The sequence below is a fragment of the Oncorhynchus masou genome, chromosome 32 (genome assembly GCF_036934945.1).
Source record: "Oncorhynchus masou masou isolate Uvic2021 chromosome 32, UVic_Omas_1.1, whole genome shotgun sequence".
Lineage (NCBI taxonomy): Eukaryota > Metazoa > Chordata > Actinopteri > Salmoniformes > Salmonidae > Oncorhynchus > Oncorhynchus masou.
In genome coordinates this window covers 46608929-46635172 of record NC_088243.1, presented here as the reverse complement: position 1 = coordinate 46635172, position 26244 = coordinate 46608929, and the positions used below count along the sequence as shown (strand labels likewise).

Below are 26244 nucleotides of genomic sequence, written 5' to 3'. Positions count from 1 at the left end.
CTCTTTGTTGACAGTGTGTGGTGACTGGTAATGGCTGTTGATTGTTACACAAACGGTAATGGATGGTAATAACTGTTACACTAACGGTGTAGGTGACTTGTGGGACAAGACATAGGAAGTAGCATAATCCTCATTCAGCTGGTAAATAGCATCAATCCACACTTACACATTTGACATAAAGAAGGCATTTATTCATTTTAACATTAAATTAACACCATCTCAAAGAAAGCATTTATCCAACTAATGTTTCCTACATGCAAGAATGTAAACTACAATGTCTTCACCATCAGTTCATCACGTGAGGAGTTGGTGGAAAAAAACAAAACTAAGAGCCATTAAATCATTTTGAAAATAGAGACAATAAGTACTACCTGATCCACAGAATGTGTGTAACCACGCCATCTTGTTATTTCCTTTCATGGCCATCCATTTGCATTCTGCAGTCTCTCAATGGTCCTTCTGAAGAACTTTGTATGACCACCCAGTTCAGTAGATAGAATGGCCATCTCTACTACTCAGCCTTTCCGACACACACTCAAATCTAAGCCAACCCAGCACCCATATACCCTCATAGTATCTGAAAGGATTGGATAGAAGTATGCAAAATGGCTGACACTGGGTTACGTTTTGGTCATGTTAGTGTTGTCACAATACCAACATTTTACTAACGATACGATATCAACCCAAGTATCACAATACCGAGTAGTATTGCAACACCACAGGAAAAAAAAAATCAGAGTGGCCTAGCGTCCTGTTCACCCCATCCCCCACTGACGCTTGTTCATGTTTCTAAACGTTATGTGCATATGCTACACACAAAAAACTCACTGATATTCACACTTCTACTTAATACAACACATTGAATTTAACTTCACACTGTTCACTTGTATAATAGAATACTGCATAGAAATGGCTGATTTTACCATACTTCCAAAGGCCTACTTGTGATTTGGTTGGAGGAAGGAATATACATGCATAATGATCTACATGTCATTGTGGCAGTAAGGGGAAAACGCTACATTACATTTTCTTTACTCTTCAGTTAAGAGACCCACACACTGCCTCCCTCTCTCTCATAAACACACACCGCTCTCTCTCCCACACACACATACACACTGCTCCCAACTTTAAAAACGTTAGTCACCAAGCATAATTTAAGGGGCATCAGAAAGAGAGATTTTTTTTTAATATACTGAACAAAAATACAAATGACACATGGAAAGTGTTGGTCCCATGTTTCATGAGCTGAAATAAAAGATTCCAGAAATGTTCCAATTTGGTGTACAAATTTGTTTACATCCCTGTTAGTGAGCATTTCTCCTTTGCCAAGATAATCCATCCACCTGACAGGTGTGGCATAACAAGAAGCTGGTTAAACGGCATGATCATTACACAGATGCAACTTGTGCTGGGGACAATAAAAGGTCACTCCACCCGGCACAGCCAGAAGAGGACTGGCCACCCCTCATAGCCTGGTTCCTCTCTAGGTTTATTCCTAGGTTCTGGCCTTTCTAGGGAGTTGTTCCTAGCCACCGTGCTTCTACACCTGCATTGCTTGCTCTTTGGGGTTTTAGGCAGGGTTTATGTACAGCATTTTGAGGTATCAGCTGATGTAAGAAGGGCTTTATAAATACATTTCTTTTGATTTGAGTCACTCAAATGTGCAGTTTTTTCACACAACACAGTGCCACAGACGTCTTAAGTTTTGAGGGAGTATGGCATTGGCATGCTGACTGCAGGAATGTCCTCCAGAGCTGTTTCCAGAGAATTGAATGAATTTCTCTACCAATGTCGCTTTAGAGAATTTGGCAGTACATCCAATCGGCCTCACAACTGCAGACCACGTGTAACCACGCTAGCCCAGGACCTGCACATCATGCTTCTTCATCTGCGGGATCATCTGAGACCAGCCGCCCGGACAGCTGATGAAACTGGGGAGTATTTTGGTCTATAACAAAGCCCTTTTGTGGGGAAAATTGGCTGGGCATTGCTCCCCAGTGGGTGGAACAGTCTCCCAAGTGGATGGGCCTATGCCCTCCCATGGCTGTGTCCCTGCCCAGGCATTTGAAATCTATAGATTGAGGCCTAATGAATTTCTTTAAAATTGACTGATTTCCTTACATGAACTGTAAAATATTTTTAATTGTTGCATTTATATTTTTGTTCAGTATAGTTTAGGCTTACATTAGGCCTATATAAATCCTACCTTTTTGAAGCACATTTTCCTTTCTTCCTGTGGCAATCAAATTTGGCTAGACCTACTGTCAAGTTACAAGATTGTTAACTAGGTAACATGACTGAACAATGTTTTTTTCTTTTCTTATCAAACCAATAATTAGCGAACCTGGATTCAAATGGCCCGCAACATGGTTTGTGAAATGATTTGAGAAAAAAAATGTGCATGAAATTGCGCAGGAATATATACATTTTTTTTACTTTTTGAGCTAGACTAGCTGTTTTCTTTGCTGTAATACTGCAATCATGTCTTTAACCAAGCTGCTTTTCCTCTCTGGCATTTAAAGAGGCTGCATGACAGCGAACTTACAAAGCCTACTCAAATTGGACTGTGGTCCTGGTTATACCAGGGATGAAATTATATTTTTTATATTCTTAAATTCCATTCCTTTACTAGATTTGTGGGTATATGTTGTGTAATTGTTAAGATATTGCTTGTTAGATATTACTGCACTGTCGGAGCTAGAAGCACAAGCATTTCGCTACGCCCGCAATAACATCTGCTCAACACGTGTATGTGACCAATACAATTTGACAATGTATTAACTTTTCTCGCTCTGCTTCAACATTTAACTGAAGACCCCTCGGGGCCTGCATCCCCGCTTGCCATCACAGCTAAATTATATTATAAAAACTGATGAAATAGATGTGCAGGAAGAGCGGAAGGAGAAAAGCAGGTGAGTAAGGGCTGATAGGGGATGTGGCTGACGAATTACAGCTGCCACACGTGATATGCGCATGAAAGTGAAGTGGACTTTATTGGACTGGCACATACAAGACATACAAGACAAGTTCACTTAAATTTAACAGTATTTATAAACAAAACTGACTTTGTAAACAATTTAGAACAGGCGCCAGTGGGTTCTTTAGATCGGTGGGGGCAAAATATGTGGTAGTACTGGTATTTGTAAATGTTGGTATCATAAGTATCATGACGTTTTGGTACTGTGATATTACCGTGGTACCGGTATACCGTGCAACACTAGGACATATAGACCCCTTTCCAGGATACAACACACTGACGTCACCCACAGATGTGCGCGACTCTTGGCTGCGCTCATTCAACAGACTATATTACATTTTTTATTACTTCTAAACAAAATAACTTTTACAATGCTTGAACAGTCGCTAAGATTACATTTGTTTGTGATCTTTGCAAAATAACTATTTTGCATGGAGCAGTTCTTCGCTAGAATGCTAACGCTCATTGTCATAGTGCCATTTTACTGGTTGAAGGTTAAGTGGGTTTTTTTTAACGTATAATGCAGTTGATTTGCGATGATGACACACATATTATATAAAGCAGGACATTCACACGAGCCTTAAAATCAAATTATAATCCAAAAGTAGTGTGAAATGCATTCATAAGCAACATGTAAATAGTCTTTTTTTTTAACTGGCATTCTAGAATAACTCCCATGTTCTGCCACCAACTAGCGCGCATGGCCCTCGTGCTGAGACCTATCCAATACTTTCAGATCTGTTCGGGAAAATGGACAACGGCATAGGAATTTGTTTGCAACCTTGCAATGTTTCGTATGGCCACTATGTGCCCATGTTACCTTGACACAAAATGGCTACCTCCGCGAGTCTGAGGCTCCTCATATCTTCTTCATGCGCTTCCTGGGCCTCTGGTTGAAGACGGGTGACGTGCTCATGAGTGAGTCGGGGGAGTGCGAGGCGTAGCTGCCGTCCGACGCCGCCCCTCCGGGCGAGGGCGCCATGCCGTCTGCCTCGCTCATGGTGGACATGGGCCCTCCCTCCTCGAACACATCACCTCCCAGTACCCCGTGGCCTGACACCTGGCCCTCCTCGCTGTCCTGGGGCTCCATCTTCACCTGCGACAGGTGCCACAAGGGGGAGCTGATGGCAACTCCACTGCCTGTCAGGGACACAATGGCCAAGATGGACAGAACTCGGTTACAAATATTGAATGTTAAGTAGTTATTTGTAATCAAATCTATCTCATGAAAACAATGCTATGTTATACAGTTAATATTATCATTCCCACTTGGTCCCTGAGGGTATCATACCAGGGTTTGTCCGACTTAAGAAAAGTACCTATATCATGTAGGCCTAAATGAAGCATATATCTATGTCAAATGCTAAATGACACTTTTATACAATCCGTGTTATGATGTCATGCAAGTCAATGTTAGAATCAGTACAATACTTTTAGGGTATTTTTTAACAAAACCAACTCATGTCTTATGTTATGTATGTCCTTACCATATGTATTTGGACAGTGAAGCTAACATGTTAATTTGGGCTCTAAAGAACATTTAGAATTTCAGATCAACTGATCACTATGGCACGATAATACAGAATGTCACCTCTTATCTGACCTGGGGAGAACTGGATTTCAACCACACACACACACACACACACACACACACACACACACACACATTTATTCACCTTTATAATAAAGCATTGCATGTATTACATCGCATTTGCTTAGTGGCATGAAGCAGTAAAGTGGAGGCACTTACAGAAGTTGCACACATGGAGAAATGTTTTTTTGTAACCTAGAGTCCGGTACAATTGTTGACTTTTATAAATACATTTCATGCAATTCTACGTCATTTTACATGACTGGAGACTTTGGCAGAATCTTTTTTAATGTGTACAAATAATCAAAGTGACAGGCTACTTTGACACTGAGAATCTGAGATCAACAAAGCTGAACTTGTCTTGAATCAATGGCCGAGGCGTGTGGAGACATTATCAGCTACAATATGAGGAGGAAATGATAATCCTAAAAATGCTTTCCAGTTTCACTGACTAACACAATGATGCTCAGCTCATTCACTGGTGATGGCCTATGCACTCGTGCCAAAAGTCTTTCTCTCATTTTACTTTGTAAACACATATTTGGAAGTTATTCAAAAATGTTGGTAGCCTACAGCAGACAGATTAGTCTTCTCTTTTCAGCAGGAACCATTTGCTTTCCAAACTGTCTTTTCCCTCAATTGGATTTGAAATATTGCGTGAGGAAGGCCTGTTTAAACTGCATGCTGCATGTTCACTGACAGATTTGCCATGCGTTTCCGACTGTAGGTGATGCCTTGTTATTGGGCTACATCCACAGCTTGGAGAATTAATGAAGAGGCAACTCAAATTAACTTTGATCTCTTATATTTTTTTTATATTGCAAAAAGTGAATTATTTTTCAAGCCACGACAGGTACCGGATCCAGCCAAATAGGTTCCGTAATGAAACAGTCCAAAACGGAGAGGTGCCAGATCCTGTTCCGGCAGGGCCATTTGGACATAACAGCACTTTATGGATCTAGTCCCCCCATTTTGAAGAATTCATAAGTATTTGGACAAATTCACTTGTATTCAAATAGTCTAAAGGTTTTTGTTCCAATATTGCTTGCACCCAATGACTACATCAAATTTGCATCTCTAAAAATTTGTTGGGTGCATATGCAGTTAGTTTTGGCTAAGTTACAGAGGTTACACAACAGATGCTGACCTCTCATAATTACCAATAACAGGGAAGGTTACCATCTTTGTACATTATTCACGATTCATTCATGATTTGTCATAATCGCGGTAGCATCCAAATGAATGTTCAGACAGTTCATTCATTGCGTGCAAGGGATGAGACCAAATACTACACTTTAAACTACATTATGTTAATCCTTTGATCTCAATTCCAAAATGCTAGAGTACAGAGCCAAAGTAAAAAATGTCATTTCACTGTCCAAATACATATGGTGAGGACTGCACATAGTATTAGTATTACGGGGGTATATACGGTACCTGAGGTGTGTGGTGAGTGTTCCCCCTCCAGGCCTCCAGCCAGCCTCTCGTTTGGGGCCCCCAGAACCCCCATGGGGAGGGCCTGATCCCCAGAGGCCTGGTCCGCCTCTGGCTCCTCGCTGACGGGGAAGGCAATGTCATTCATTGGTTCCTCTTTGATCCGCGGGGGCTTGGAGTCCTCCAGGGCCTTCTCAGGGTTCACCAGCCGCTCATACTCCTCCGACAGCTCCTTGCTGACCTGGGAACAGCCCCAGGGGATAGATAGAGGGTTAACAGTGAGCTCCTTGCTGACCTGGGAACAGCCCCAGGGGATAGATAGAGGGTTAACAGTGAGCTCCTTGCTGACCTGGGAACAGCCCCAGGGGATAGATAGAGGGTTAACAGTGAGCTCCTTGCTGACCTGGGAACAGCCCCAGGGGATAGATAGAGGGTTAACCGTGAACTCCTTGCAGTGTCTTACACTGACATTGTTTTTCTAAAAGGAGCAAAAATGTTGGTGCACACAAAGAAATTTAGGAGCACAATGAAAGTATGCTTGTTTTTATAGTAAATGACTAAAGATTCATGAATAAAACGTTTTTGGGAGTGTTCCATGCTCAATCAAGCACAATGTACTTTCAAATATTTCAATCACTTAGGTGAGACAAATGTTCATCTGCCCTTTTGAGGGCCGGAGGTTACAGTGGTAACAGGGCACGGTCTGTCCGACATCTCTTCGCAAGCAGTTGAGCAAGCTTAAACTAACATTGAAAAACGACCTAGCGTGTGAACAAAATAATGTAAATAGCCAAGAAACACGAGGACAACATCGAACTTCAGTAGACGTTCGAGTAATTTGGACTTCTATGCCTGTACGCTTCTAAAAGTGACTCTTTCAGCACTTCACTCACAGTGTGCTGACCTAGGAGCGGCACAGGGGATAGAGAGTTAACAGTGGGATAATCTAACCTACACAGGACTAGAAGGTCAAATGAAATCCACATGGTGCAGGTGCCTGGTCTCACCTAGCCATGTCAATATCAGGGTCATGTTCAGGAGGGAGTAATACTTTCAGTCTGTTGTACACAATGGATGTCTATATGATCCTTTCACAACGTTGTGTCCTACTAAACACAACACACTTTTTTTCCCCCAGTCACCACATCACAAAGTCCATCCCAAATCAACACCAGCAATTCCTCACCTGGAGCATGTGGCTGTGGTAGTCCTTGATGCGCACCTGCCAGAAGCGCTGCAGGGCCAGCACGCTGCCGATGCCCACCTCGTGGAACACCTGCTCTACCACGTCCGGGAAGGGTGTGGCGCCCAGGCGGGCCTCTCGGTCCGCGGCCGTGCGCAGCAGTCGGCTGAGGCGCAGGTAGTGCTCGTGGGCAAGGTCAGTCAGGGTCTCCAGCACGCTCTCCTGGGCCGACTCAAAGCCGGCGTGGGCCAGGACTGTGGCCACTGACTGGTACAGGAGCTGTCGGCACGAGGGCCAGCTCAGCTCCGTGACGGGCTCACCTTTTCCCCTGTATGGGGAGAAAGAGGGGGTGAGAGACAGAGGGAGAGAAAGTTGAAGATTGAAGGAGGGATGAGACAGAACTAGCTCACAGGAGAAAACTTGGAGCGTAACTGATAATTCCTTGCCTTATAGTTTCCAGAGCACTGTTGACCACATTCTTCCACACAAAAAAACATGATCATAATCCGTTTTGCTTATTGTGACTTGAATGTAAAGTTCAATTAATAAACATAGATCACAGTACAAAGTGACACTGTGAATGCCACTGCAACAAGTCAAGACACAGCCATTACTCTCTTACATGTAAAAGTCACTCTCAGGGTCGCTGTGGCAGAGCTGGAAGGGCTGCCAGGGTGCCTTGCTGTCCAGGGGCAGCAGGTCATCGGGGGCGGCCGGCGGTGTGGGTGGCCTTGGGGGCAGAGCCTCCCCTTCCTCCAGCCTGCTACTTCCTCCAGCACCACCACCCTCTGAAGGGACCAGACCTTTCCCCTGGGCTGCAGCCAGGAGGCTGCGGAGGCGTCGGGTGTGCTGGCATAGCTGCACTGTGTGGATGGTGAGACTGCAGGGCTCAGAGGGAATGTCCAGCATGGTGGTGGGCCGGGGCCGCTGGGCCGAGGGCTGATGCAGAGGGGGGTCCTGCATCTCCACCGAGCGGAACTCGCGCTGGAGCAGGTCGAAGGAGCTGCGGCTCGGTGGGGCGCCTGCCGGCCCGGGGATCTCGCCCCAGTAACGCATCATCGTTCCCTCGTGAGCCGCTTCAGGCTCTCGTGTGATGAGGTTTCTGATATGTGACAAAGCAGGGGAGATGGCAATCAGCACACACTAAAAGGAACAAGGACCTAATTGATCTATTTCTCTTATCCAGACCTGTGTTTCTGCCTACTGTTCTGGAGTGTGAATTAATTAAACTTAGTAACACAAAAAGGGAAGGACGGGGATAAGGGAACAAAAATGGCACTACCAACTATCCCTACACCCATTAAAACCACTATTCCACTACTTGGCCATTTCTGATCCTGCACCAAGCCAGCAGCCTGGGAAGATGGGACACTATGGTTCAACACACCTTGAAACTCTTCTGCAGTAAAATCTCATACACCCACGTACTTCTCCGCAGCTGCTAACAGAAAATGTTTTTTCCCCATGTGATACAAGTTACAGTTCTGCAGTACAGTTGATAACAATGGGTAGGAACACTAAGAAACCAACCTTACTGAAGCACGTTATTCCCATCACTCTCTATTGACCTCTGCCAGCAAGCCTCTTAGGGTCCCTCCTCCTGGACCCATCTTCCTCTTCTACTCTCTTCGCTGTCTTAGCTTACGACACCTTCTGTGCTCCTCTGATCCTGGCAACCTCAACCTACATTTATCTCACCGGACACTTCTAAGCGCCAGCACCATTAGTACCCAATTCCTTTGCATCATGCCCCTCCTGCACACTTCTCACATCTAGGAATCTCCTATCCCTTCATCATGACTCTCAGTTCCATTACATTACAGATAAGAGTCATTGGACGAAGGCATCTTCTGTACAGGGGAGTTTTGATAAGAACATTAACACATATGGCTAGCAGTACAGTTTTGGCAGCAGAAGGACCTTATCTTGTGATATGAAAGTAAAGGGCTTTATGTTTCTAGAACCGTATTGCAATTGAGAATCGGTTCAACAGGAGTAGACCTTACTGTGAAATGCTTACCTACAAGCACTTAATTAAAACCTTTTAGGGATAGGGGGCAGCATTTTCCCTTTGGATGAATTGCGTGCCCATAGTGAATTGCCTCCTACTCTGTCCCAGATGCTAATATATGCATATTATTATTACTATTGGATAGAAAACACTCAGGAAGTGGCAGGAAGTGGAAATTCTGGGGCTGGTTGATGTTAAACTCATTATCTATTCACATCCCAGTAAGATATGGATCTGTTCGCACTTCCTACGCCTTCCACTAGATGTCAACAGTCAGTAGAATGAAGTCTCTAGTGTGATGTGGGGCCGGATGGCAGCTATTTGAGTCAGTGGTCTGGCAGAATGCCAGTTCCTGGTGAGGCGCATTTCTCATGATATCTCCATGCGTTCCATTACTCTGTAGACAGAAACTAATGCTACGGTTGGAACGTTATTGGATATATATGATAACAACATCCTGAAGATTGATTCTCTACTTAATTTGACCAGTTTATTCGACCTGGAATATAACTTTTTGATGTTTTCGTCCGAGTTCGCCTGGACCAGCGCCAGCTTTTGGACATGTGATCTAAACGTGCTAGCAAAAGTAGCTAATTGGACACTAGTAATGGACATTATGGAACAAAACAACAATTTATTTCGGAACTAGTATTCCTAGCACTGCATTCTGATGAAAGATCATCAAAGGTAAGGGTATATTTATGATGTAATTTCATATTTCTGTTGACTCCAACATGGCGGAGAAATCTATTTACGTCTGAGCGCCATCTCAGATTATTGCATGGTATGCTTTTTTCGTAACGTTTTCTTAAAATCTGACACAGCAGTTGCATTAAGAACCAGTGTATCTTTTATTATATGTAAAACATGTATCTTTCGTCAAAGTTTATGATGAGTATTTCTGTTATCTGACGTAGCTCTCTGTAATTACTCAGAATATTTTGGAGGCATTTCTGAACATGGCGCCAATGTAAACCGAGATTTGTGGATATAAATATGCAAATTATCGAACAAAACATAAATATATTGTGTAACATGATGTCATTTGAGTGTCATCTGATGAAGATTATCAAAGTTTAGTGATTCATTTTATCTCTAATTCTGCTTTTGTGACCATCTTTGGCTGGGAAAATGGCTGTGTGTTTTTTTGGATTTGGTGGTGATCTAACATAAATATATGTTGTGTTTTCCCTGTAAAAAAAAACATTTTAAAATCAGACACGATGGGTAGATTAACAAGGTGTTTATCTTTCATTTGCTGTTGGACTTGTTAATGTGTGAAAGTTAAATATTTAAAAAAAATATTTTTGAATTTCCCGCGCCGCGTTTGATTTTTGCAGTTTGGATGAAAAAAAAAAAGGAATCGCTGTGGGCTCAACATATAGAAATGAGAAGCAGGCCAAATATTTTTTGCACCATATTGCAGAGGTGGAGAGAAACAACATCAGAGAGAATCTGAAAAACACCAAATTTCTCTCCATCATGTCAGATGGCTCCACAGACAGTTCTGTGAAAGAGGAGGAGTTAGTTTGTCTGATTCTGTCACAAGAGCAAGATCGAGTCAAAGTTTGTCGGCATCAAGTCGGTGGAGAACGCAGACGCGGCACACATAAGCAATGCCATCAGTGCCATCATGGAGGGAGAGTGTGATGAGTGGGGAAGCAAGTTGGTCGCTCTGGGAACAGATGGAGCTGCTGTGATGACCGGAGCCAAGAATGGTGTGGTCAGCCGGCTGAAGGGGGCCAGAGCCTACATCATCGGCATCCACTGTATGGCACACCGCCTTGAACTGACCTTATCTGATGCCATCCGGTCCAACGTGATGTTTCAGAAAGTAGAAGACCTCCACAGTGGGCTCTACACCTTCGACCACACCAGTCCGCTGAACAGGGCAAACCTGGTAAACAGCTTCCAGGCGTTTGGGCGCACACCACTGGTTCCCACCAGAATTGGCGGGACCCGATGGGTTGAACACCTATTGCGTGCACTGGACCACTTCCTGCGAGGTTACCAGGGGCTTGTCCAGCACCTGGAATAGGTAGTGGCTCTAGATTGCTATGCGAAGTACTCCAAAAGTCATCATCAATATGTAATGTCCAGTAAATAACAACAAACACGGTTACAATTGGTAACACGTTTCAATGCTTTATGCACTGATAAAATGTGTCATATCTAATATAGTTTCTTTTGGACAGCAATTCATTGTATTTGTATGTCTTTGTTCTTTATGTATTTCAGATTCAATCTGCTGATGCCCAAAATGTCCAGACTTCATGGAGAGTGCAAAGAGGGTGATTGCGGTAGAGAGTGACGAGTCTGATGACGAGGTTTATAAGTTGATTAAAATGATTAAGCATTTGATAGGCTTACAAAACCTTCAAATGTACTTTTATGTTTGATCCTTAAGTACATTTTATAGCAAATAATTTTGAGTTCAAGACTTCTTCAGTTGTACTCAGGCTGGGAAATTAAATCTCAACCTAGCGCTGTGACATTGAACTGAGTGAATGAAATATGAATGTAACATTACATTATTCAGACATAGCCTACAAAAGGTACATGGAAAAGGTGAACCGTCTATTTCACCATTAAACTGCACTACGGATCGGATCGCATAGAGCAAAATACTTGAAATAGCGCATCTATTTACTACTGTGAAGTGGGTCCAATTAAATGAGAGATGGGACAATACTAGCCTATCCTAACTTGGCCTTTAGGCCATTTCGTGAGTACGAAACCATCAGTCACAAATAGGTGAGGAATTTATTCTGCAATTATCATGCAAATTATATAAATAGATGCCTATTTCTAATTATTTTAGAATGTAAAGATAGTGACGTGTGAAAAAATACAGAAATTAACAGCAAATGATTGCATCTAATTATATTTAGGCCTAACTACAAGATTTTTTGTTACGAATAAGATTGCCATCATATATTCCCCAACGTTACTACTAGGCTACTTTTTGCCTTCTTACAATGTAATACTTCAACCACTAGAACTTGTCCGTATGCATGGTCTAAAGTTTACAGGAGGATAAGCACAGTCAAGTCAAATCCCGTTTTTATAAATGCCAACTTTTGCTTGGAAACTGGCCCACGCATGTTTTGGGGCATTTTTGTGCGCATGTACCGTTTATAAATGCGGCACCTGTCCAATTTGACTCTACCTTTCCATGTGCAGCCTCTATCTCCCTCACCGCAAATGGGTCTCCCAAAAACACATACTTTCACATGAAACGAGGCATTATTAGATAGAATACTATCTTTATTAACAACTTTAGTCCGTTTTGCTAAACTTTCAACGCTACAATGTTCCATTAACTCTACTCAACGCACCATCCGAATCTATCATACTTCCGCCTTTCCCACAGACAAGTCTGAACCAAAGATTTATATAACTAAACCAAGATACACCACATCCGGTTGTTTGCATTTGGGAACAAATAAGTCATAGTGGGCAGAACAAGCAAAGAGGTGAGCCGGAGCCACAAACACGAGCAAGCAGACATCTGCATATTTCCGTTTGGGAAATCTACTCTGAAGTGCGCATGTGCAATATCTCAATTCGACTTTGCACTCCGAAACAACGCGATTTTTTACAACTTTGCCTAAAGTTAGTCTATAAAACGCAGTCCATTCTGTTCATAACATATTTCTAGTTTCGGGAACAGAAAACTCTGAGACCAAATGTTTCATCCATGATAAAAGTTGTCTGCCAAAATCCTTCTCCTTCCACTATCATATTTGACATTGAGTTGAAACGCCAAGCGGATGCTTCACATTTATAAATCTAGTGAAATATGTCTCATTGTTCTGTCTGAACCGTTTCCACTCTCCTTCCAATATCACTAGAGGTTAGGTTTAATTTCTGAGCACGTATTTTAGTACTTGACGCCAGTCTTCCTCAATACTCAACTCCTCTCCAAAAAAATCGACACATTTCTGCTACCTCATCCGCTTCTGTAGAAAACTGTTCAAATGGTTCTTGTATCTTGAATTTGCCGCCATTACCATTTCTGCCCATAGTATAGTAGTGTTAGCTGGCTACAAGATACGATACAAATTACACAAATGAGGTGCATACGTTGTTCTGTGTAGCTTGTTAACTAGCTACGCCCGCTCAATGGATAATCCACGGTTTGCGGCGGCGCTTTATAATTTAGCTAGTTAACACAATTTTATAGATTCGTACAAAATATATATCTAGCTTCTCACCGTATTCGAAGATATGCAACAAGAGTATAGTTTACGTACAGAACAAAACAGCTTTCAGACGTTGCTTCTGGTCCGTGTCATTAAAAGGCACCGTGTAAATAATTTGAATGTTTGGAATAGTTCCTCCTTGTTAATAATTAGGCTGCACACAGTAACGTTAATGTATAAAAACAAATTAATGTCGTTAATATGGTACCGCTTTACGGGTTCTGTATTTTAAGGTAATTCATAATATTTGCATAGCATCCCAGATAACATCTCTGACGGTAACAATTAGCATGGAATTGTGTTACAGCACGGTCCGAGTTGAGAGCCGAACCATATAAACATGGCGGACCCCTCGCGCACAGAAGAGTCTGAAATATTTACTGTTAAAGAAATGGAAGAACGTGTCAGTAATGAGAATGGTGGTGAATGTAACAAGGAAGAAGACGTGACTAACACTCAAACAGAGGACCCTTTCAAAAAACCTGCTCTCTTTGCGGCGCCTTCGCTCGTGAGTAAACGAGGTCTTGTCGCGAGCAGAGCAGCAAGAAAGCCTACACATGAAGAAAATGGCGACAAAGAACTACAACCATCTACTTCTGAAAGTAGTGAGGCATCTGCAGATGAGCAAACCACCCCTTCCACGTCGGATAATGACAACACAACGTCACGGAAAGGTGTAGAGAGCGAAAATTATTCCGAAAAAGACCAGACTAGTGACGTCCAACCCTCACCAAGATTTCCTGTCAAAGGAACACCTATTGGCAAATTTAAACCCCACCCTCCTGTTCCATATGCCGAACCTCCTTGGGCAGGAGTGGCAGATGTCCCATATTCCCTAGAAATCCTCAAGAATGGCACTATAGTTGATACGGTCCCACTCACCCAGCAGAGTTATTTTGTGGTCGGACGTTTACCTGTGTGTGACGTATCCCTGGACCACCCCTCAATCTCCAGGTATCACGCTGTCATTCAATACCGTGGGCTGGCAGGAGAGGAGGAGGCAGTTGGAGAGGCAAGAGGGTTCTATGTCCATGACCTGGGCAGCACACATGGTACCTTCGTCAACAAGAACAAGATACCACCGAATACCTACATCAGAGTACGGGTTGGGCACGTACTCAAATTCGGGGGAAGCACTAGACTTTTCATCATGCAGGTAAAAAAAAATAAGAATTGTTCCTTCATGTCAGAAAACATTACTTAGTGTTCATACCGTTCAAAAATAGGCTAAGTAAAATGTTATACACAGTGCACTTACTACCACAGGTAGGATAGATGTACTAGATTAGACATCCTTAGACTTCAAACCTCTATCACTTATGTAGTCCTTTACCATTGTAGTTCTGAATAGCCCTACTCTACTGTATATCTTTGCAGGGTCCAGAGTTTGACGAAGAGGCGGAGTCAGACCTGACTGTCACAGAGCTGTGGGAGCGAGCCAGGAAGCAGCGGGAGGACCTGGAGAGGAGGATGATGGGAGAAGGCTCGGATGAGGAGGAAAAGGAAGAGGGGAAAGAAAGCGGTGGCATCCAGGGAAAGAGTTTAAACAATGATTCGGGCTGTTCATGGGGAATAGGTAAGCTTTCAGTGCTCAGCACCAGGAGAGACTGTAATGCATGGCTCAGAATTGTTTACTTACATTAATTGCAATTAACCACTGCTACCATATCACAGCTCTGTAGCTTCAAGCCCTCAATATGTTGACTTTAATCTCTCTCTCGCCTTCCTATGTACCAATACATACAGTTGAAATCAGAAGTCTAGATACACTTAGGTTGGAGTCATTAAAACTCGTTTTTCAACCACTCCACAAATTTCTTGTTAACAAACTATAGTTTTGGAAGAGGTAAAATATATAGTGAAAACAATAGTGGTCCTAAAACGGAGCCTTGAGGAACACTGAAATTTACAGTTGATTTGTCAGAGGACAAACCATCCACAGAGAAAAAAACTGATATCTTTCCGACAGATAAGATCTAAACCAGGCCAGAACTTGTCCGTGTAGACCAATTTGGGTTTCCAATCTCTCCAAAAGAATGTGGTGATCGATGGTATCAAAAGCAGCGCTAAGGTCTAGGAGCACGAGGACAGATGCAGATCCTCGGTTTGACGCTATTAAAAGGTAATTTACCACCTTCACAAGTGCAGTCTCAGTGCTATGATGGGGCCTAAAACCAAACTGAAGTGTTTCGTATACATTCTTTGTCTTAGGCAGTGAGTTGCTGTGCAACAGCTTTTGAATTTTTTTTGAGAGGAATGGGAGATTCGTTATAGGCCCATAGTTTTAAAAAAAATATTTTCTGGGTTAAGGCTTGGCTTTTTCAAGAGAGGCTTTATTACTGCCACTTTTAATGAATTTGGTACACTTCCGGTGGATAGAGAGATGTTTATTATGTTCAACATAGGAGGGCCAAGCACAGGAAGCAACTCTTTCAGTGGTTTAGTTGGATTAGTGTCCAGTATGCAGCTTGAAGGTTTAGAGGCCATGATTATTTTCATAATTGTTTTCAAGACAATACAGTCTTAAAAAACGTGACTGTCTCCCTTGATCCTAGGTCCTGGCAGAGTTGTGCAGACTCAGGACAACTGAGTTTTGGAGGAATACGCAGATTAGAATTTGCTTTCTAATAATCATGATCTTTTCCTCAAAGAAGTTCTTGAATTTATCACTGCTGAAGTGAAAGCCATCCTCTCTTGGGGAATGCTAATTTTTAGTTAGCTTTGTGACAGAAATTTTGGATTGTTCTTATCCTCAATTAAGTTGGAAAAATAGGATGATCGAGCAGCAGTGAGGGCTCTTCGATACTGCACGGTACTGTCTTTCCAAGCTAGTCGGAAGACTTTCATATGTGTAGCGCCATTTCCATTCCAATTTTTGGGAAACTTGCTTCAGAGCTCGGGTATTTTCTGTATACCAGGGAGCTAGTTTCTTATGACAAATGTTTTTTTGTTTTTAGGGTTGCGACTGCATCTAGGGTATTGCTCAAGGTTAAATTGAGTTCCTCAGTTAGGTGGTTAACTGAATCTTGTACTCTGACGCCCTTCCAGACTCCCTCCACCTACCCAAGGACATCTAGGAATCTTTGGGTTGTCTGAGAATTTATAGACTTTTGATGATCCTTGGTTGGGGTCTGAGCAGGTTATTTGTTGCGATTGCAAACTTAATAAAATCGTTGTCCAATAGTCCAGGATCATGAGGATAAACATTAAGATCCACAACATTTATTCCACTGGACAAAACTAGTATGACTGTGGCAGTGAGTATGTCCAGAGACATGTTGGACAAAACCCACTGACTCGATGATGGCTCCGAAAGCCTTTTGGAGTGGGTCTGTGGACTTTTCCATGTGAATATTAGTCACCAAAAATTAGAATATTATCTGCCATGACTACAAGGTCTGATAGGAATTCAGGGAACTCAGTGAGGAACGTTGTATATGGCCCAGGAGTCCTGTAAACAGTAGCTATAAAAAGTGATTGAGTAGGATGCATAGATTTCATGACTAGAACCTCAAAAGACTAACTGTTTTTTTTTTTTTTTTTGTAATTTGGGAAGCTTGTGGAAGGCTACCCGGAATGTTTGACCCAAGTTAAACAATTTGAAGGCAATGCTACCAAATACTAATTGAGTGTATGTAAACTTCTGACCCACTAGGAATGTGATGATATAAATAAAATCTGAAATAAATAATTCTCTACTATTATTCTGACATTTCACATTCTTAAAATAAAGTTATGATCCTAACTGGCCTAAGACAGGGAAGTTTTACTAGGATTAAATGTCAGGAATTGTGAAAAGCTGAGTTTAAATGTATTTGGCTAAGGTGTATGTAAACCTCCAACTTCAACTGTACATGTGTAGCTGATGAGGCAGCCCCTGAAGAGGATGAGAACGAGGAGAACCCCTTCTCCACAGAGTTCCAGGAGGACCAAGAGGCTGCTTACCTGAAGGACCCTAAGAAAGCACTGCAGGGCTTCTTTGACAGAGAAGGTCAGACCTTTGGAGAAAGACATTCACTAGTACCATAATCATGTTTCCTTTTTGTGTGTTTGACAGTGTCTCGCTATCTGTCTTTTATTTCAGGGGAAGAGCTTGAGTTTGAGTATGAAGACAAAAGCCACGGTACCTGGCTCTGCAGAGTAAAGTAAGCTTTTTATTTTGTCTGAGGGTATGTAATTGTGTGCAATCATGTTTTATATCATGCAAATTATATTGCTGTCCTTCTCAAATTTGGACCTGTAGGTCTGCAACCCCTCTGATTTTTATTCATCCCCACTAATCAGGGACTGATTTCAGACCTAGCCAATTAGTGACATGTATCTTTCAACGAACTACCAGGTAGAACATTGACATACTGAATAGAATGTAAAACATGTCACCTCCTTTCCACACACAGGCTCCCAGTGGATGACGCTTCGGGGAAGCAGCTGGTCGCTGAGGTGACCCACACAGGGAAGAAGAAAGATGCGGCCATCCAGTCTTCCCTGGAGGCGTGTCGAATCCTGGAGGCCCGGGGCCTGCTCAGGCAGGAGGCAGGTGGGGGTCCTAGCAGAGCTGCTACATCAGCCCACAGCAGAACTGTTACTATTTACTGTAGTCAATGCAGCCTGCTACATCAGCAGTATGAGTGGTTCAGCAGCGCCTAGTCATTTCTTTCCAGTATTCCAAAGTTATATTGAAATGTAACATTATACACAGTGAATACCCTACAAAACAGTGAATAGCTCACATTGAAGGTGATGGCTTGCTGTTCTGGTTTTTATTCAATTTTTTATTTACAATGTATATTTATTATAATAATAATTCCTTTAATTTGTAAAGTGATTTTCAGACACAAAAATAAAACATTTAATAAAAACAATCCAGAACACAAGACGACAATCAAAGCTATATACAAGTGTCGCCAGATCCGGAGAACAGAATTAGTGGAGGACAGAGACTGCAGCCTAATTGTGTCTGGAAATGCGTCCCACAGCCGCAGCGCCACCCAACTGACAGTCTTGTCACCCATAGTCTGCTGCGGGGCTGCTGAAGGGATACGGACCTGGAGAAGCAACGGGTGCGTGTGGTACAGGAGGGTAGAATGAGGTCAGACGGATACTTCAGTCCAGAGATAGCTTGGTAGGTTTGAACCAGGATTTTGTAGTCGACGCGTGAACATATGGGGAGCCAGTAGAGGTTGAACAGCACTGGAGTGATGTACTTGCAAGAGGAGGTGTGGTTGAGGACACGTGCAGCATAGTTCTGGACATATTGTACCCTGTTTAGGCACTTGGAAGATGCGTCAAACAACTTTGTTTATTGCCTATGTAGGCTTAACCCCATGGTCCGCCAGACGTTGAGTCCTTACTCTGTACCATTGAGTATGTTTACATACACACTAATAATTCAATTTGAAACATTATGGCAGAAGACAGAATATGGCATTAGTCATGTAAACACCTTAGTCTGCTTATCTTAATCGGCGTAAGATCATAATCGAAGTAAGCATACGCCGATTAAAACACCTGCTTTTCTGAGCAATCTACATGTAAAAAAAAACGTAATCGGCATCTGCGCATGTTCTAGCACCGAGTAGCGCAAGCCTCGCTCTTGTGCGCGAGTGAAGTGAGTTTAGAAAAAGCAAGTGTGCGTCTTGGAAATAGTTTTCACATACAAACTTTATATGTCCAAACTGAGAGTGAAAAAGTATTAGCAAAAATAACATGGTCACTGTTGATTTTGATGACCGATTTTCTGCATTTATCAAAAGGCCCATCAGTAGCCTGATTTCCGTGTCCATGTAAACAGGATTATTAGGGAAATCGTTCTTGTTGCAAAGCATGTAAATGTTTTAAACAAATCATTGTATTGACCTGACTATCCACAATAATCACTATAGTGTGCATGTAATCGTGCTCATTGTCTGTAACTTCTACTGTTGTCGTAACTTGTTCATAATCCACTCCCTCCAGTTTCCCGCAAGCGCAAGAAGAAGAACTGGGAGGACGAGGATTTCTATGACAGTGACGATGATAACTTTCTGGACCGTACCGGTGCTGTGGAGAAGAAGAGACAGGAGCGCATGAAGAAGGCGGGAAAGATTCAGGAGCGCCCGGACACTTACGAGTCACTGGTAAAGACCCATGTCATTAAATACGCTTTCTCACATTTCAACCTCAGGAATTAAAAAAGGAAATACGAAGTATCTCTCAAAATGAAGTGCTCATCTAAGATATCACATTACATGCTGTATGTATTGCACTATCACCGATGTTGCCAATTCTCTGAAACAGAACTACACTTTACAAATCCCAAAAACAACGTTTTTGTTTCAAATAGCCTCTTCTGTCTATTGAAATGTTTTGTGTGCACAGAATGTGATATGTCAGGGGAGGAAGGGTACTACAGCTTTTATGGTGTGAACTAGAGTGACAGGGTGCTTGTTATCTTGCTAAGGTGGCCAAACTGTTGGTGGTTGAGAAGGCGCTGGCAGAGACCGAGAAGAAGCTCAGTGCTACAGGGAGAGGTAAGTGGTGCACAGAAAAGGTATTTTCAACCACCTTTCGCAATGTGTCTAGGTTAGTGTTTCTGAATCCTGTTTCCTTTGAAAAGTGGAATCAGGTGTGTTGTGCTAGGGCAAAAACCAAAATGTGCACTCCTTTGGTTCCCCAGGACCAGGATTAAGAAACACTTACACCTACGTTGCTGCCAACTATGTGTAGTTTCACCCAAATGAGTGGTGTTGTATCTGTCAGTTTGTCTGTGTATGTGTGAGACCGAGTGCTCTATCGTCAGGTTTCAATTCACTTCTATTTCTCCTTATCAGACGGCTCTCACTCATCCTCCGAGGACCCCCTGGATGCCTTCATGGTCGCCGTGCGCAGCGAGGCGGCGCTGGACGGAGTGGAGCGCCGTAAGCTGCACGTGCACACCGCCGACCTGCGTAAGGAGGCCCAGAGACTGCGCCGGCTGGTGGAGCTCACGCGGCCAGCCCAGATGCCTTCACTGCAGACAGGGTGATATATATGCATATGCATGCAGCTATCCCCTAATATCTGAATCACCTAGTTGAATGTTGCGTCTTGGTGCCTCTTTCTCACAGTGTATCGATTCATCCGTTATTCTCTCAAATGCCTCTCCAGGATGATTGTATATTAGTAGTGCCTATTGCTGTTCCCTCCTAGAAATACTGCATGTTCGCTACACATGGTTGTACAGTATTGCACTCAGACAATTATTTTCCTCACAGGTCTATGAGTGGGTTGTCCGACGTAGACAAGCCTAAGAAGCGGTCCCTACCGCTGTTTGGTGCCATGAAGGGAGGCGCCAAGTTCAAACTGAAGACTGGGACCATAGGGGTATGTTCACTTGGCAACAGAGGAGAATATCCATAATAGCTTTTCATAAGAGGGTTTTTGCAAATGCTGGAAAGGCTTTACAGTTTACACTATCCCTATTTCTGCCATTTCTTTCTGTCTCTAAGTTTGTCTACCTATTTCTTTAGTGCTCTCCCTCTCTCTGCATCTCTTACTCAACTGTTGTCTCTTCACAACCACTCAATCTTTTGTGCTCTCTTTCCCTCTTTCTTAGAAGTTGCCCCCAAAGCGAGCCAATCTGCCCGCAGAACTCTTCAACATGAAAGGAGAGGAAAAGGAGGAAGAAGAGGAGGAGGAGGAGGATGACAACAAAGGGAGTGAAGACTTGACTGAGGCTGACATCCAGGCTGAGGAACCCCAACAGTCCAATGAAAGCACTGATTCCACAGAGGGCTGCAGTACAGGATGCCAGAGGCAGGACCCACCTCTGTCCCAACCCCCCAGAGGTATGATATAAGAGTTAGATGCTGTGTCTTGCTGCCTTTTTCTCACTGTGGCTGCGTTCCGATTCTCTACCCTTCTCCAGAGGTGTGCACTCCTTTACTTTCCCCTCATACATGTAAAAGCGTTTGCTTGGTGCAAGCATGACTGCTGGGAGTTTCCACCATATTCCTTACAGTAGTCCGTTCCTTTAAATCCATGAGGGGGTGTAGGCAGGCACAATTGAAGGGTAGTTAATTGGAATGTAGTCTGTGTCATATCCATATGAAGCTGTTGTTCTCCCAATCGCCTGTAGATGGCAGTGTTACTTTGGACAGAGCTATACATATTATACTACATATCTATGTATCTCCAATGTTTGGCTCTTATATGGCATCATCATGGTGAAATTGTTTTCCGTAACAACGTACCACTACTCAGCTGATCATTGAACAGTGTTTTTGTCTTTTTTTTTATAGGGAAAAAGCTGTCCCAGAGAAGTATAGATGTAGAGGAGCCTGAGGAAACCATGGAAGATGCGCCTCTCGGCCGTTTAAAGCCCTTACCAGGTACAGGAACTCAACGTTTGTGTCTCTTTGCTCTTCTGTTGGTACGCTGTTTTTCTCCATCTGGCTATGTGCACGTGATAATCTGTTTCATTTCCTTGGTCCTCTCGCCTCCTCAAAACCCATTAAATGAGAAGTTCAGAGGTCCCGCCCCTCTGACCTTCTTATCCAATGTGTTTTGAGGAGGCAATGCAATTGAGATTCTCCCATTGTGTGGATGGTCTTTAGTTCCCAACTTTAGTTCTGGTGTTTCTCCTCCCATCTTTCTTTAGACCCTAAAGAAGGGGGCAAGGAGGTGGCAGCTGCCAAGCCCAGTCCGAGGACGTTCTTGAAAAAAAGAACCACCGGCCCCAACAGAGTAAGTACTTCGAGCTCAGTGCGCCCTCACACATTCACTCCCTCACTCTCACATACACTATTGATTGAGAATGAATTAATACTGTTAATCAAGTATGCTGGCGTTCTACACAATCCCCCAAATTTCAATCCAGTGTACTTTTAGACCAACTTGAGTTATACAAAGAAACTGGGCTGATACAATACCAGGTTACTCTGAATTTTCTTGTACCATGCGAAGATTCACCCTCTTAATCTCTATTATATTCCTTCTATTTTCCATTTACTACCTAAATTGTACCATGCGGAAAGAGAGCTACTTTGTAGTGTTGGTGCATTTTTTTCTTCGCTCATTAGAGAAATGCTCTGTCACATTGTCATGCTTTTGTCTCCAGCCTCCAGCCGCCCAATCAGGACAGTACCCTGAGGATGACCCAGACTATTGTGTCTGGGTGCCCCCCACAGGTATAAATAACGTCTTGTTAATATTCTCTTGTTTATTGCTATGAGTTCTGTCATCTTGTGATGTTAATCACCTACCACCTGGCCCCTTGACATAGGGCGGCCATGTCTTGAGGTGAACGCTAGGGTAACACAGAGGTCAAAGACAACTAAATTTGGCTTGGCTTTGACTAATAAGCCAGGCCCTTAACCTCGTCAACTGTTGTTCAACCATTTAACAGTAATGTAATTTCTGTTAATGTTTTTGCTGAAGAACCTTCAAGACATAAGACCTTTTTGTCTGAATAATCTCACAGGATTGTAACCTCGCAGCTAGGTGACATTTGGAGTTACGGCAAGAGTTTCAGGACTGAGGAAATGTACATTACAGAGCAAGATTATTGTCAACCTATTGTTGAACACACTGCACAATGCTCTTTATGAGAAGGACTATTTGTGTTCTCTACCACTCCTAAGTAAGAGGAATAAGGTTGTCCCTGACCTCTGTGATGAAGGGAGCTAGGGTAGAAAGAGAAAAGGGAAGTAAACAGGCTTTATGGCCATTTTGTGAAAAGGGAGAGTTTAGACTGCATTTTCATCCATGGCCAAGGAATGCAGATCAAAGCCACGTTGTTAAGATAAGGTTTTAACGTTTTGCGGGGGTAAGTACACTGCTAAGAGCCATTTGGACTCATTGACAAAACTCAAAACTTTAGCAACTAGCAAGAAACACACAATTTGGTTCTTAGATAAGATTGCGTGCGAGTACCTAAAGAGAAACGTATGTCATTGGCAGACACTGCGACATGTGAGGAAGGTTGGCATGGTTAAGTGGAATAATTTATTTCCCACATAGCTGTTACACACACGTGACTAGGTAGGGTTTTGGTCTTGGAGCAGATAGCCAGTGACTTAATATAGCAACAAAACAGGCCCCCATACTAAATGTGTTTTGCGAGCCGGTCTTAAAGCAGGCACTTTAGACTCTGGTCACTGCACTGTCACTACGTTTTTAATGTTCATGTTCTGAATAATATGCCTAAAACGTTGTCCTCCATGTCTACAGGTCAGTCTGGGGATGGCCGCACCCACCTCAATGAAAAGTATGGCTACTGAACACACTGCTCAAACTTTTTGACCCTTTTTTTCCCCTCGACTCCACCCACCTGCGGACTTAGCAGCAACACACACACACAGGCCTCCATCCACTCGGTATCTATTTGTGTTCTATGACACTCCTGCGTAAGGGATATTGCATGCAACATACACTACCATTCAAAAGTTTAAGGTCACTTAGAAATGCCCTTGTTTTTGAAAGAAAATCACTTTTTTTGTCCATTTAAAATAACATCAAATTGATCAAAAATAGTGTGGACATTGTTAATGTTGTAAATGACTATTGTAGATGGAAATGACTGACTTTTAATGGAATATCTACAGAGGCCCATTATCAGCAACCATCACTCCTGTGTTCCAATGGCACATTGTGTTAGCTAATCCAAGTTTATAATTTTAAAAGGCTAAGTGATCATTAAAAATCCCTTTTGCAATTATGTTATCACAGCTGAAAACTGTTCTGTTTAAAGAAGCAATAAAACTGGCCTTTAGACTAGTTGAGTATCTAGAGCGTCAGCATTTGTGGGTTTGATTACAGGTTCAAAATGAACAGAAACAAAGACTTTCTTCTGAAACTTGTCAGTCTATTCTTGTTCTGAGAAATGTAGGCTATTCCATGTGAGAAATTGCCAAGAAACTGATCTCGTACAGCGCTGTGTACTATTCCCTTCACAGAACAGTGCAAACTGGCTTTAACCAGAATAGAAAGAGTGTGAGGCCCCGGTGCACAACTGAGCAAGAGGACAAGCGCATTAGTGTTTAGTTTGAGAAACAGATGCTTTCGAAGTCCTCAACTGGCAGCTACATTAAATAGTACCCACAAAACACCAGTCTCAACCACAACAGTGAAGAGGCGACTCCGGGATGCTGGCTTTCTCGGCACAGAAGGGATGGTTGCTGATAATGGGCCTATGTATGCCTATGTACAGTTGAAGTCGGAAGTTTACATACACCTTAGCCAAATGCATTTAATCTCAGTTTTTCACAATTCCTGACATTTAATCCTAGTGAAAATTCCCTGTCTTAGGTCAGTTAGGATCACCACTTTATTTTAAGAATGTGAAATGTCAGAATAATAGTTAGGTAACACAATGTGCCATTGGAACACAGTAGTGATGGTTGCTCATAATGGGCCTCTGTACGCCTATGTAGATATTCCATTAAAAATCAGCTTTTTCCAGCTACAATAGTAATTCACAACATGAACCATGTCTATACTGTATTTCTGATCAATTTGATGTTATTTTAATGGACAGAAAGTGCTTTTCTTTCAAAACCAAGGACATTTCTAAGTGACCCCAAACTTTTGAACGGTAGTGTACCTTTACCAAATTTGAATTCACTTCTGAAAAAATGGCAACAATGTGGAGGCTGGAAAGTGTACAGTGTTGCCCTCTGTGAAAATGACTAAATTTGATGGTTGGTAGCTGGTTTGCAGTTGCCTTATGGTAACCATTGCCTTCTTTCTCTAAGATGATCATGTCATTGAGACAACTTGGTGAATGTTTTTGCATTACATATCCTTGGACAGGGTGAAAAAGGACCAGTCCCATTAGTTAAGATATCAGTCCTCACATACTGGTTAGTAGGCTAGCCAGCAGATCCGAGCCACTTGCTTTTACAGCTGCACCAGGGTCGGAAAGCATTCCTGTGTGTATTAAGACACCGCTGAGCCGGTGCAAGATATGACTCGGAAAATGAACCTCAATCCAGGGATGAGAAATGTTGGAATAATGAAACAATTCAGAGTATAATGCATTTCACATCCCTGGATTGAGGTTCGTTTTCTGAGGCATATATTGTACAGACTCAGCTGTGTCTTAATAAAAACAGGAATTATGCCTGACCTTAGTGTAGCTGTAAGGAAGCGGGTTGGATCTGCTGGCTAGTTACCGTAGTAGGCCTGCCTGAAAGCACTTGACTCACCCCATTGTATGTAATAGAGAGAGGCTGCACTTAAACTGAGTCCAATTTGAATTGGCCCTATCCTATGTCAGATGAGTGTACAGCATATAGTGAAGGATTTAGCTATAGTGCCCACATTCACTCATCCGAGGTCTGCTTTGTTACTTTGGCTGCTTTCTCGCAGCTAAGCCCACCTGACGTCCGAACAGTATGGGTTCGCTGCTGGGTTTCACTGTCGATTGCTGGCGTAACCCTCTTTCAAAGGAGAGTGAGAGTGGCGGAGAGTGAGGGAGCGCATATAAGCAGCTTGCAGACCATCTGGGCACTTGTGTGGCATTACTGGATAAAACGCAAGCTGATAATGAGTCAAGTCAAAAGTAGTGTGTGTGTCCTCCCTCTCCAAAGTGTCTTTTTAACCAGATCTTCATTACTAGTGACTCAGCGTTTAGGAGGCTGGTGTGTGTGAAGTAGTCATTTGTGTTTGTGGCAAGCTACCTAGAGCAGGATTACACTGCCTCAAATCCCACACGGCATTTTATTATTGTGTTCATTTTCTCCCTCCACCTCACTACTATTATTCCTTCCAGCTGAGACTCTTAAACCTGGAAGGTTAAAAGTAAAACCCTTCCAGAAGTTGTGTATTTTGTTACTTTTTATTTGTACAATAAAGTTGTCCACAAGGTACGGGGTTGTTCAGATT

The 26244-nt window shown here is 42.8% G+C and overlaps 2 protein-coding genes across 6 annotated transcripts; one reads left to right on the top strand and one right to left on the bottom strand.

Moving 5' to 3' along the window:
- Window positions 1–169: 169 nt before the first annotated feature.
- On the bottom strand, window positions 170–13505 carry supt7l (SPT7 like, STAGA complex subunit gamma). 5 transcript variants are annotated; one of them, XM_064954266.1, is made up of 6 exons: window positions 8716–10131; window positions 8573–8623; window positions 7808–8287; window positions 7189–7513; window positions 6006–6243; window positions 170–4117 (listed from the first exon to the last, which is right to left on the bottom strand). In XM_064954266.1, exons 2-6 carry the CDS (start codon window positions 8599–8601, stop codon window positions 3837–3839), a joined length of 1353 nt encoding a protein of 450 aa, XP_064810338.1. In that variant the 5' UTR covers window positions 8602–8623; window positions 8716–10131; the 3' UTR covers window positions 170–3836. The 5 variants fall into 5 exon arrangements, with proteins under 5 accessions (XP_064810338.1, XP_064810340.1, XP_064810341.1 ...); XM_064954268.1 differs by lacking the exons at window positions 8573–8623; window positions 8716–10131 and adding an exon at window positions 13414–13505; XM_064954269.1 differs by lacking the exons at window positions 8573–8623; window positions 8716–10131 and adding an exon at window positions 13453–13504.
- A 199-nt stretch (window positions 13506–13704) lies between these two features.
- Window positions 13705–26228, top strand: slc4a1ap (solute carrier family 4 member 1 adaptor protein). The gene is made up of 14 exons (XM_064954265.1): window positions 13705–14557; window positions 14779–14977; window positions 17264–17392; window positions 17486–17546; window positions 17799–17938; window positions 19357–19517; window positions 19841–19910; window positions 20211–20400; window positions 20634–20742; window positions 20975–21206; window positions 21660–21749; window positions 22019–22104; window positions 22478–22547; window positions 23590–26228. The coding sequence occupies exons 1-14, from the start codon at window positions 13742–13744 to the stop codon at window positions 23637–23639; spliced, it is 2403 nt and encodes an 800-aa protein (XP_064810337.1). The 5' UTR covers window positions 13705–13741; the 3' UTR covers window positions 23640–26228.
- The last annotated feature ends 16 nt before the right edge of the window (window positions 26229–26244 follow it).

Excerpts from the sequence above, each read along its gene's own strand:
- supt7l (XM_064954266.1), bottom strand. The coding sequence starts at position 8,601 with ATGAGATTTTACTGCAGAAGAGTTTCAAG. Across the intron at positions 7,514-7,807 it reads CCTGAGAGTGACTTTTACAT|GGGAAAAGGTGAGCCCGTCA; the intron begins GTAAGAGAGTAA and ends CTCCCCATACAG. Across the intron at positions 4,118-6,005 it reads ACACTCACCACACACCTCAG|GCAGTGGAGTTGCCATCAGC; the intron begins GTACCGTATATA and ends TGTCCCTGACAG.
- slc4a1ap (XM_064954265.1), top strand. The coding sequence starts at position 13,742 with ATGGCGGACCCCTCGCGCACAGAAGAGTCTGAAATATTTACTGTTAAA. Across the intron at positions 17,939-19,356 it reads CCTGCTCAGGCAGGAGGCAG|TTTCCCGCAAGCGCAAGAAG; the intron begins GTGGGGGTCCTA and ends CACTCCCTCCAG. Across the intron at positions 20,743-20,974 it reads TGAAGACTGGGACCATAGGG|AAGTTGCCCCCAAAGCGAGC; the intron begins GTATGTTCACTT and ends CCTCTTTCTTAG.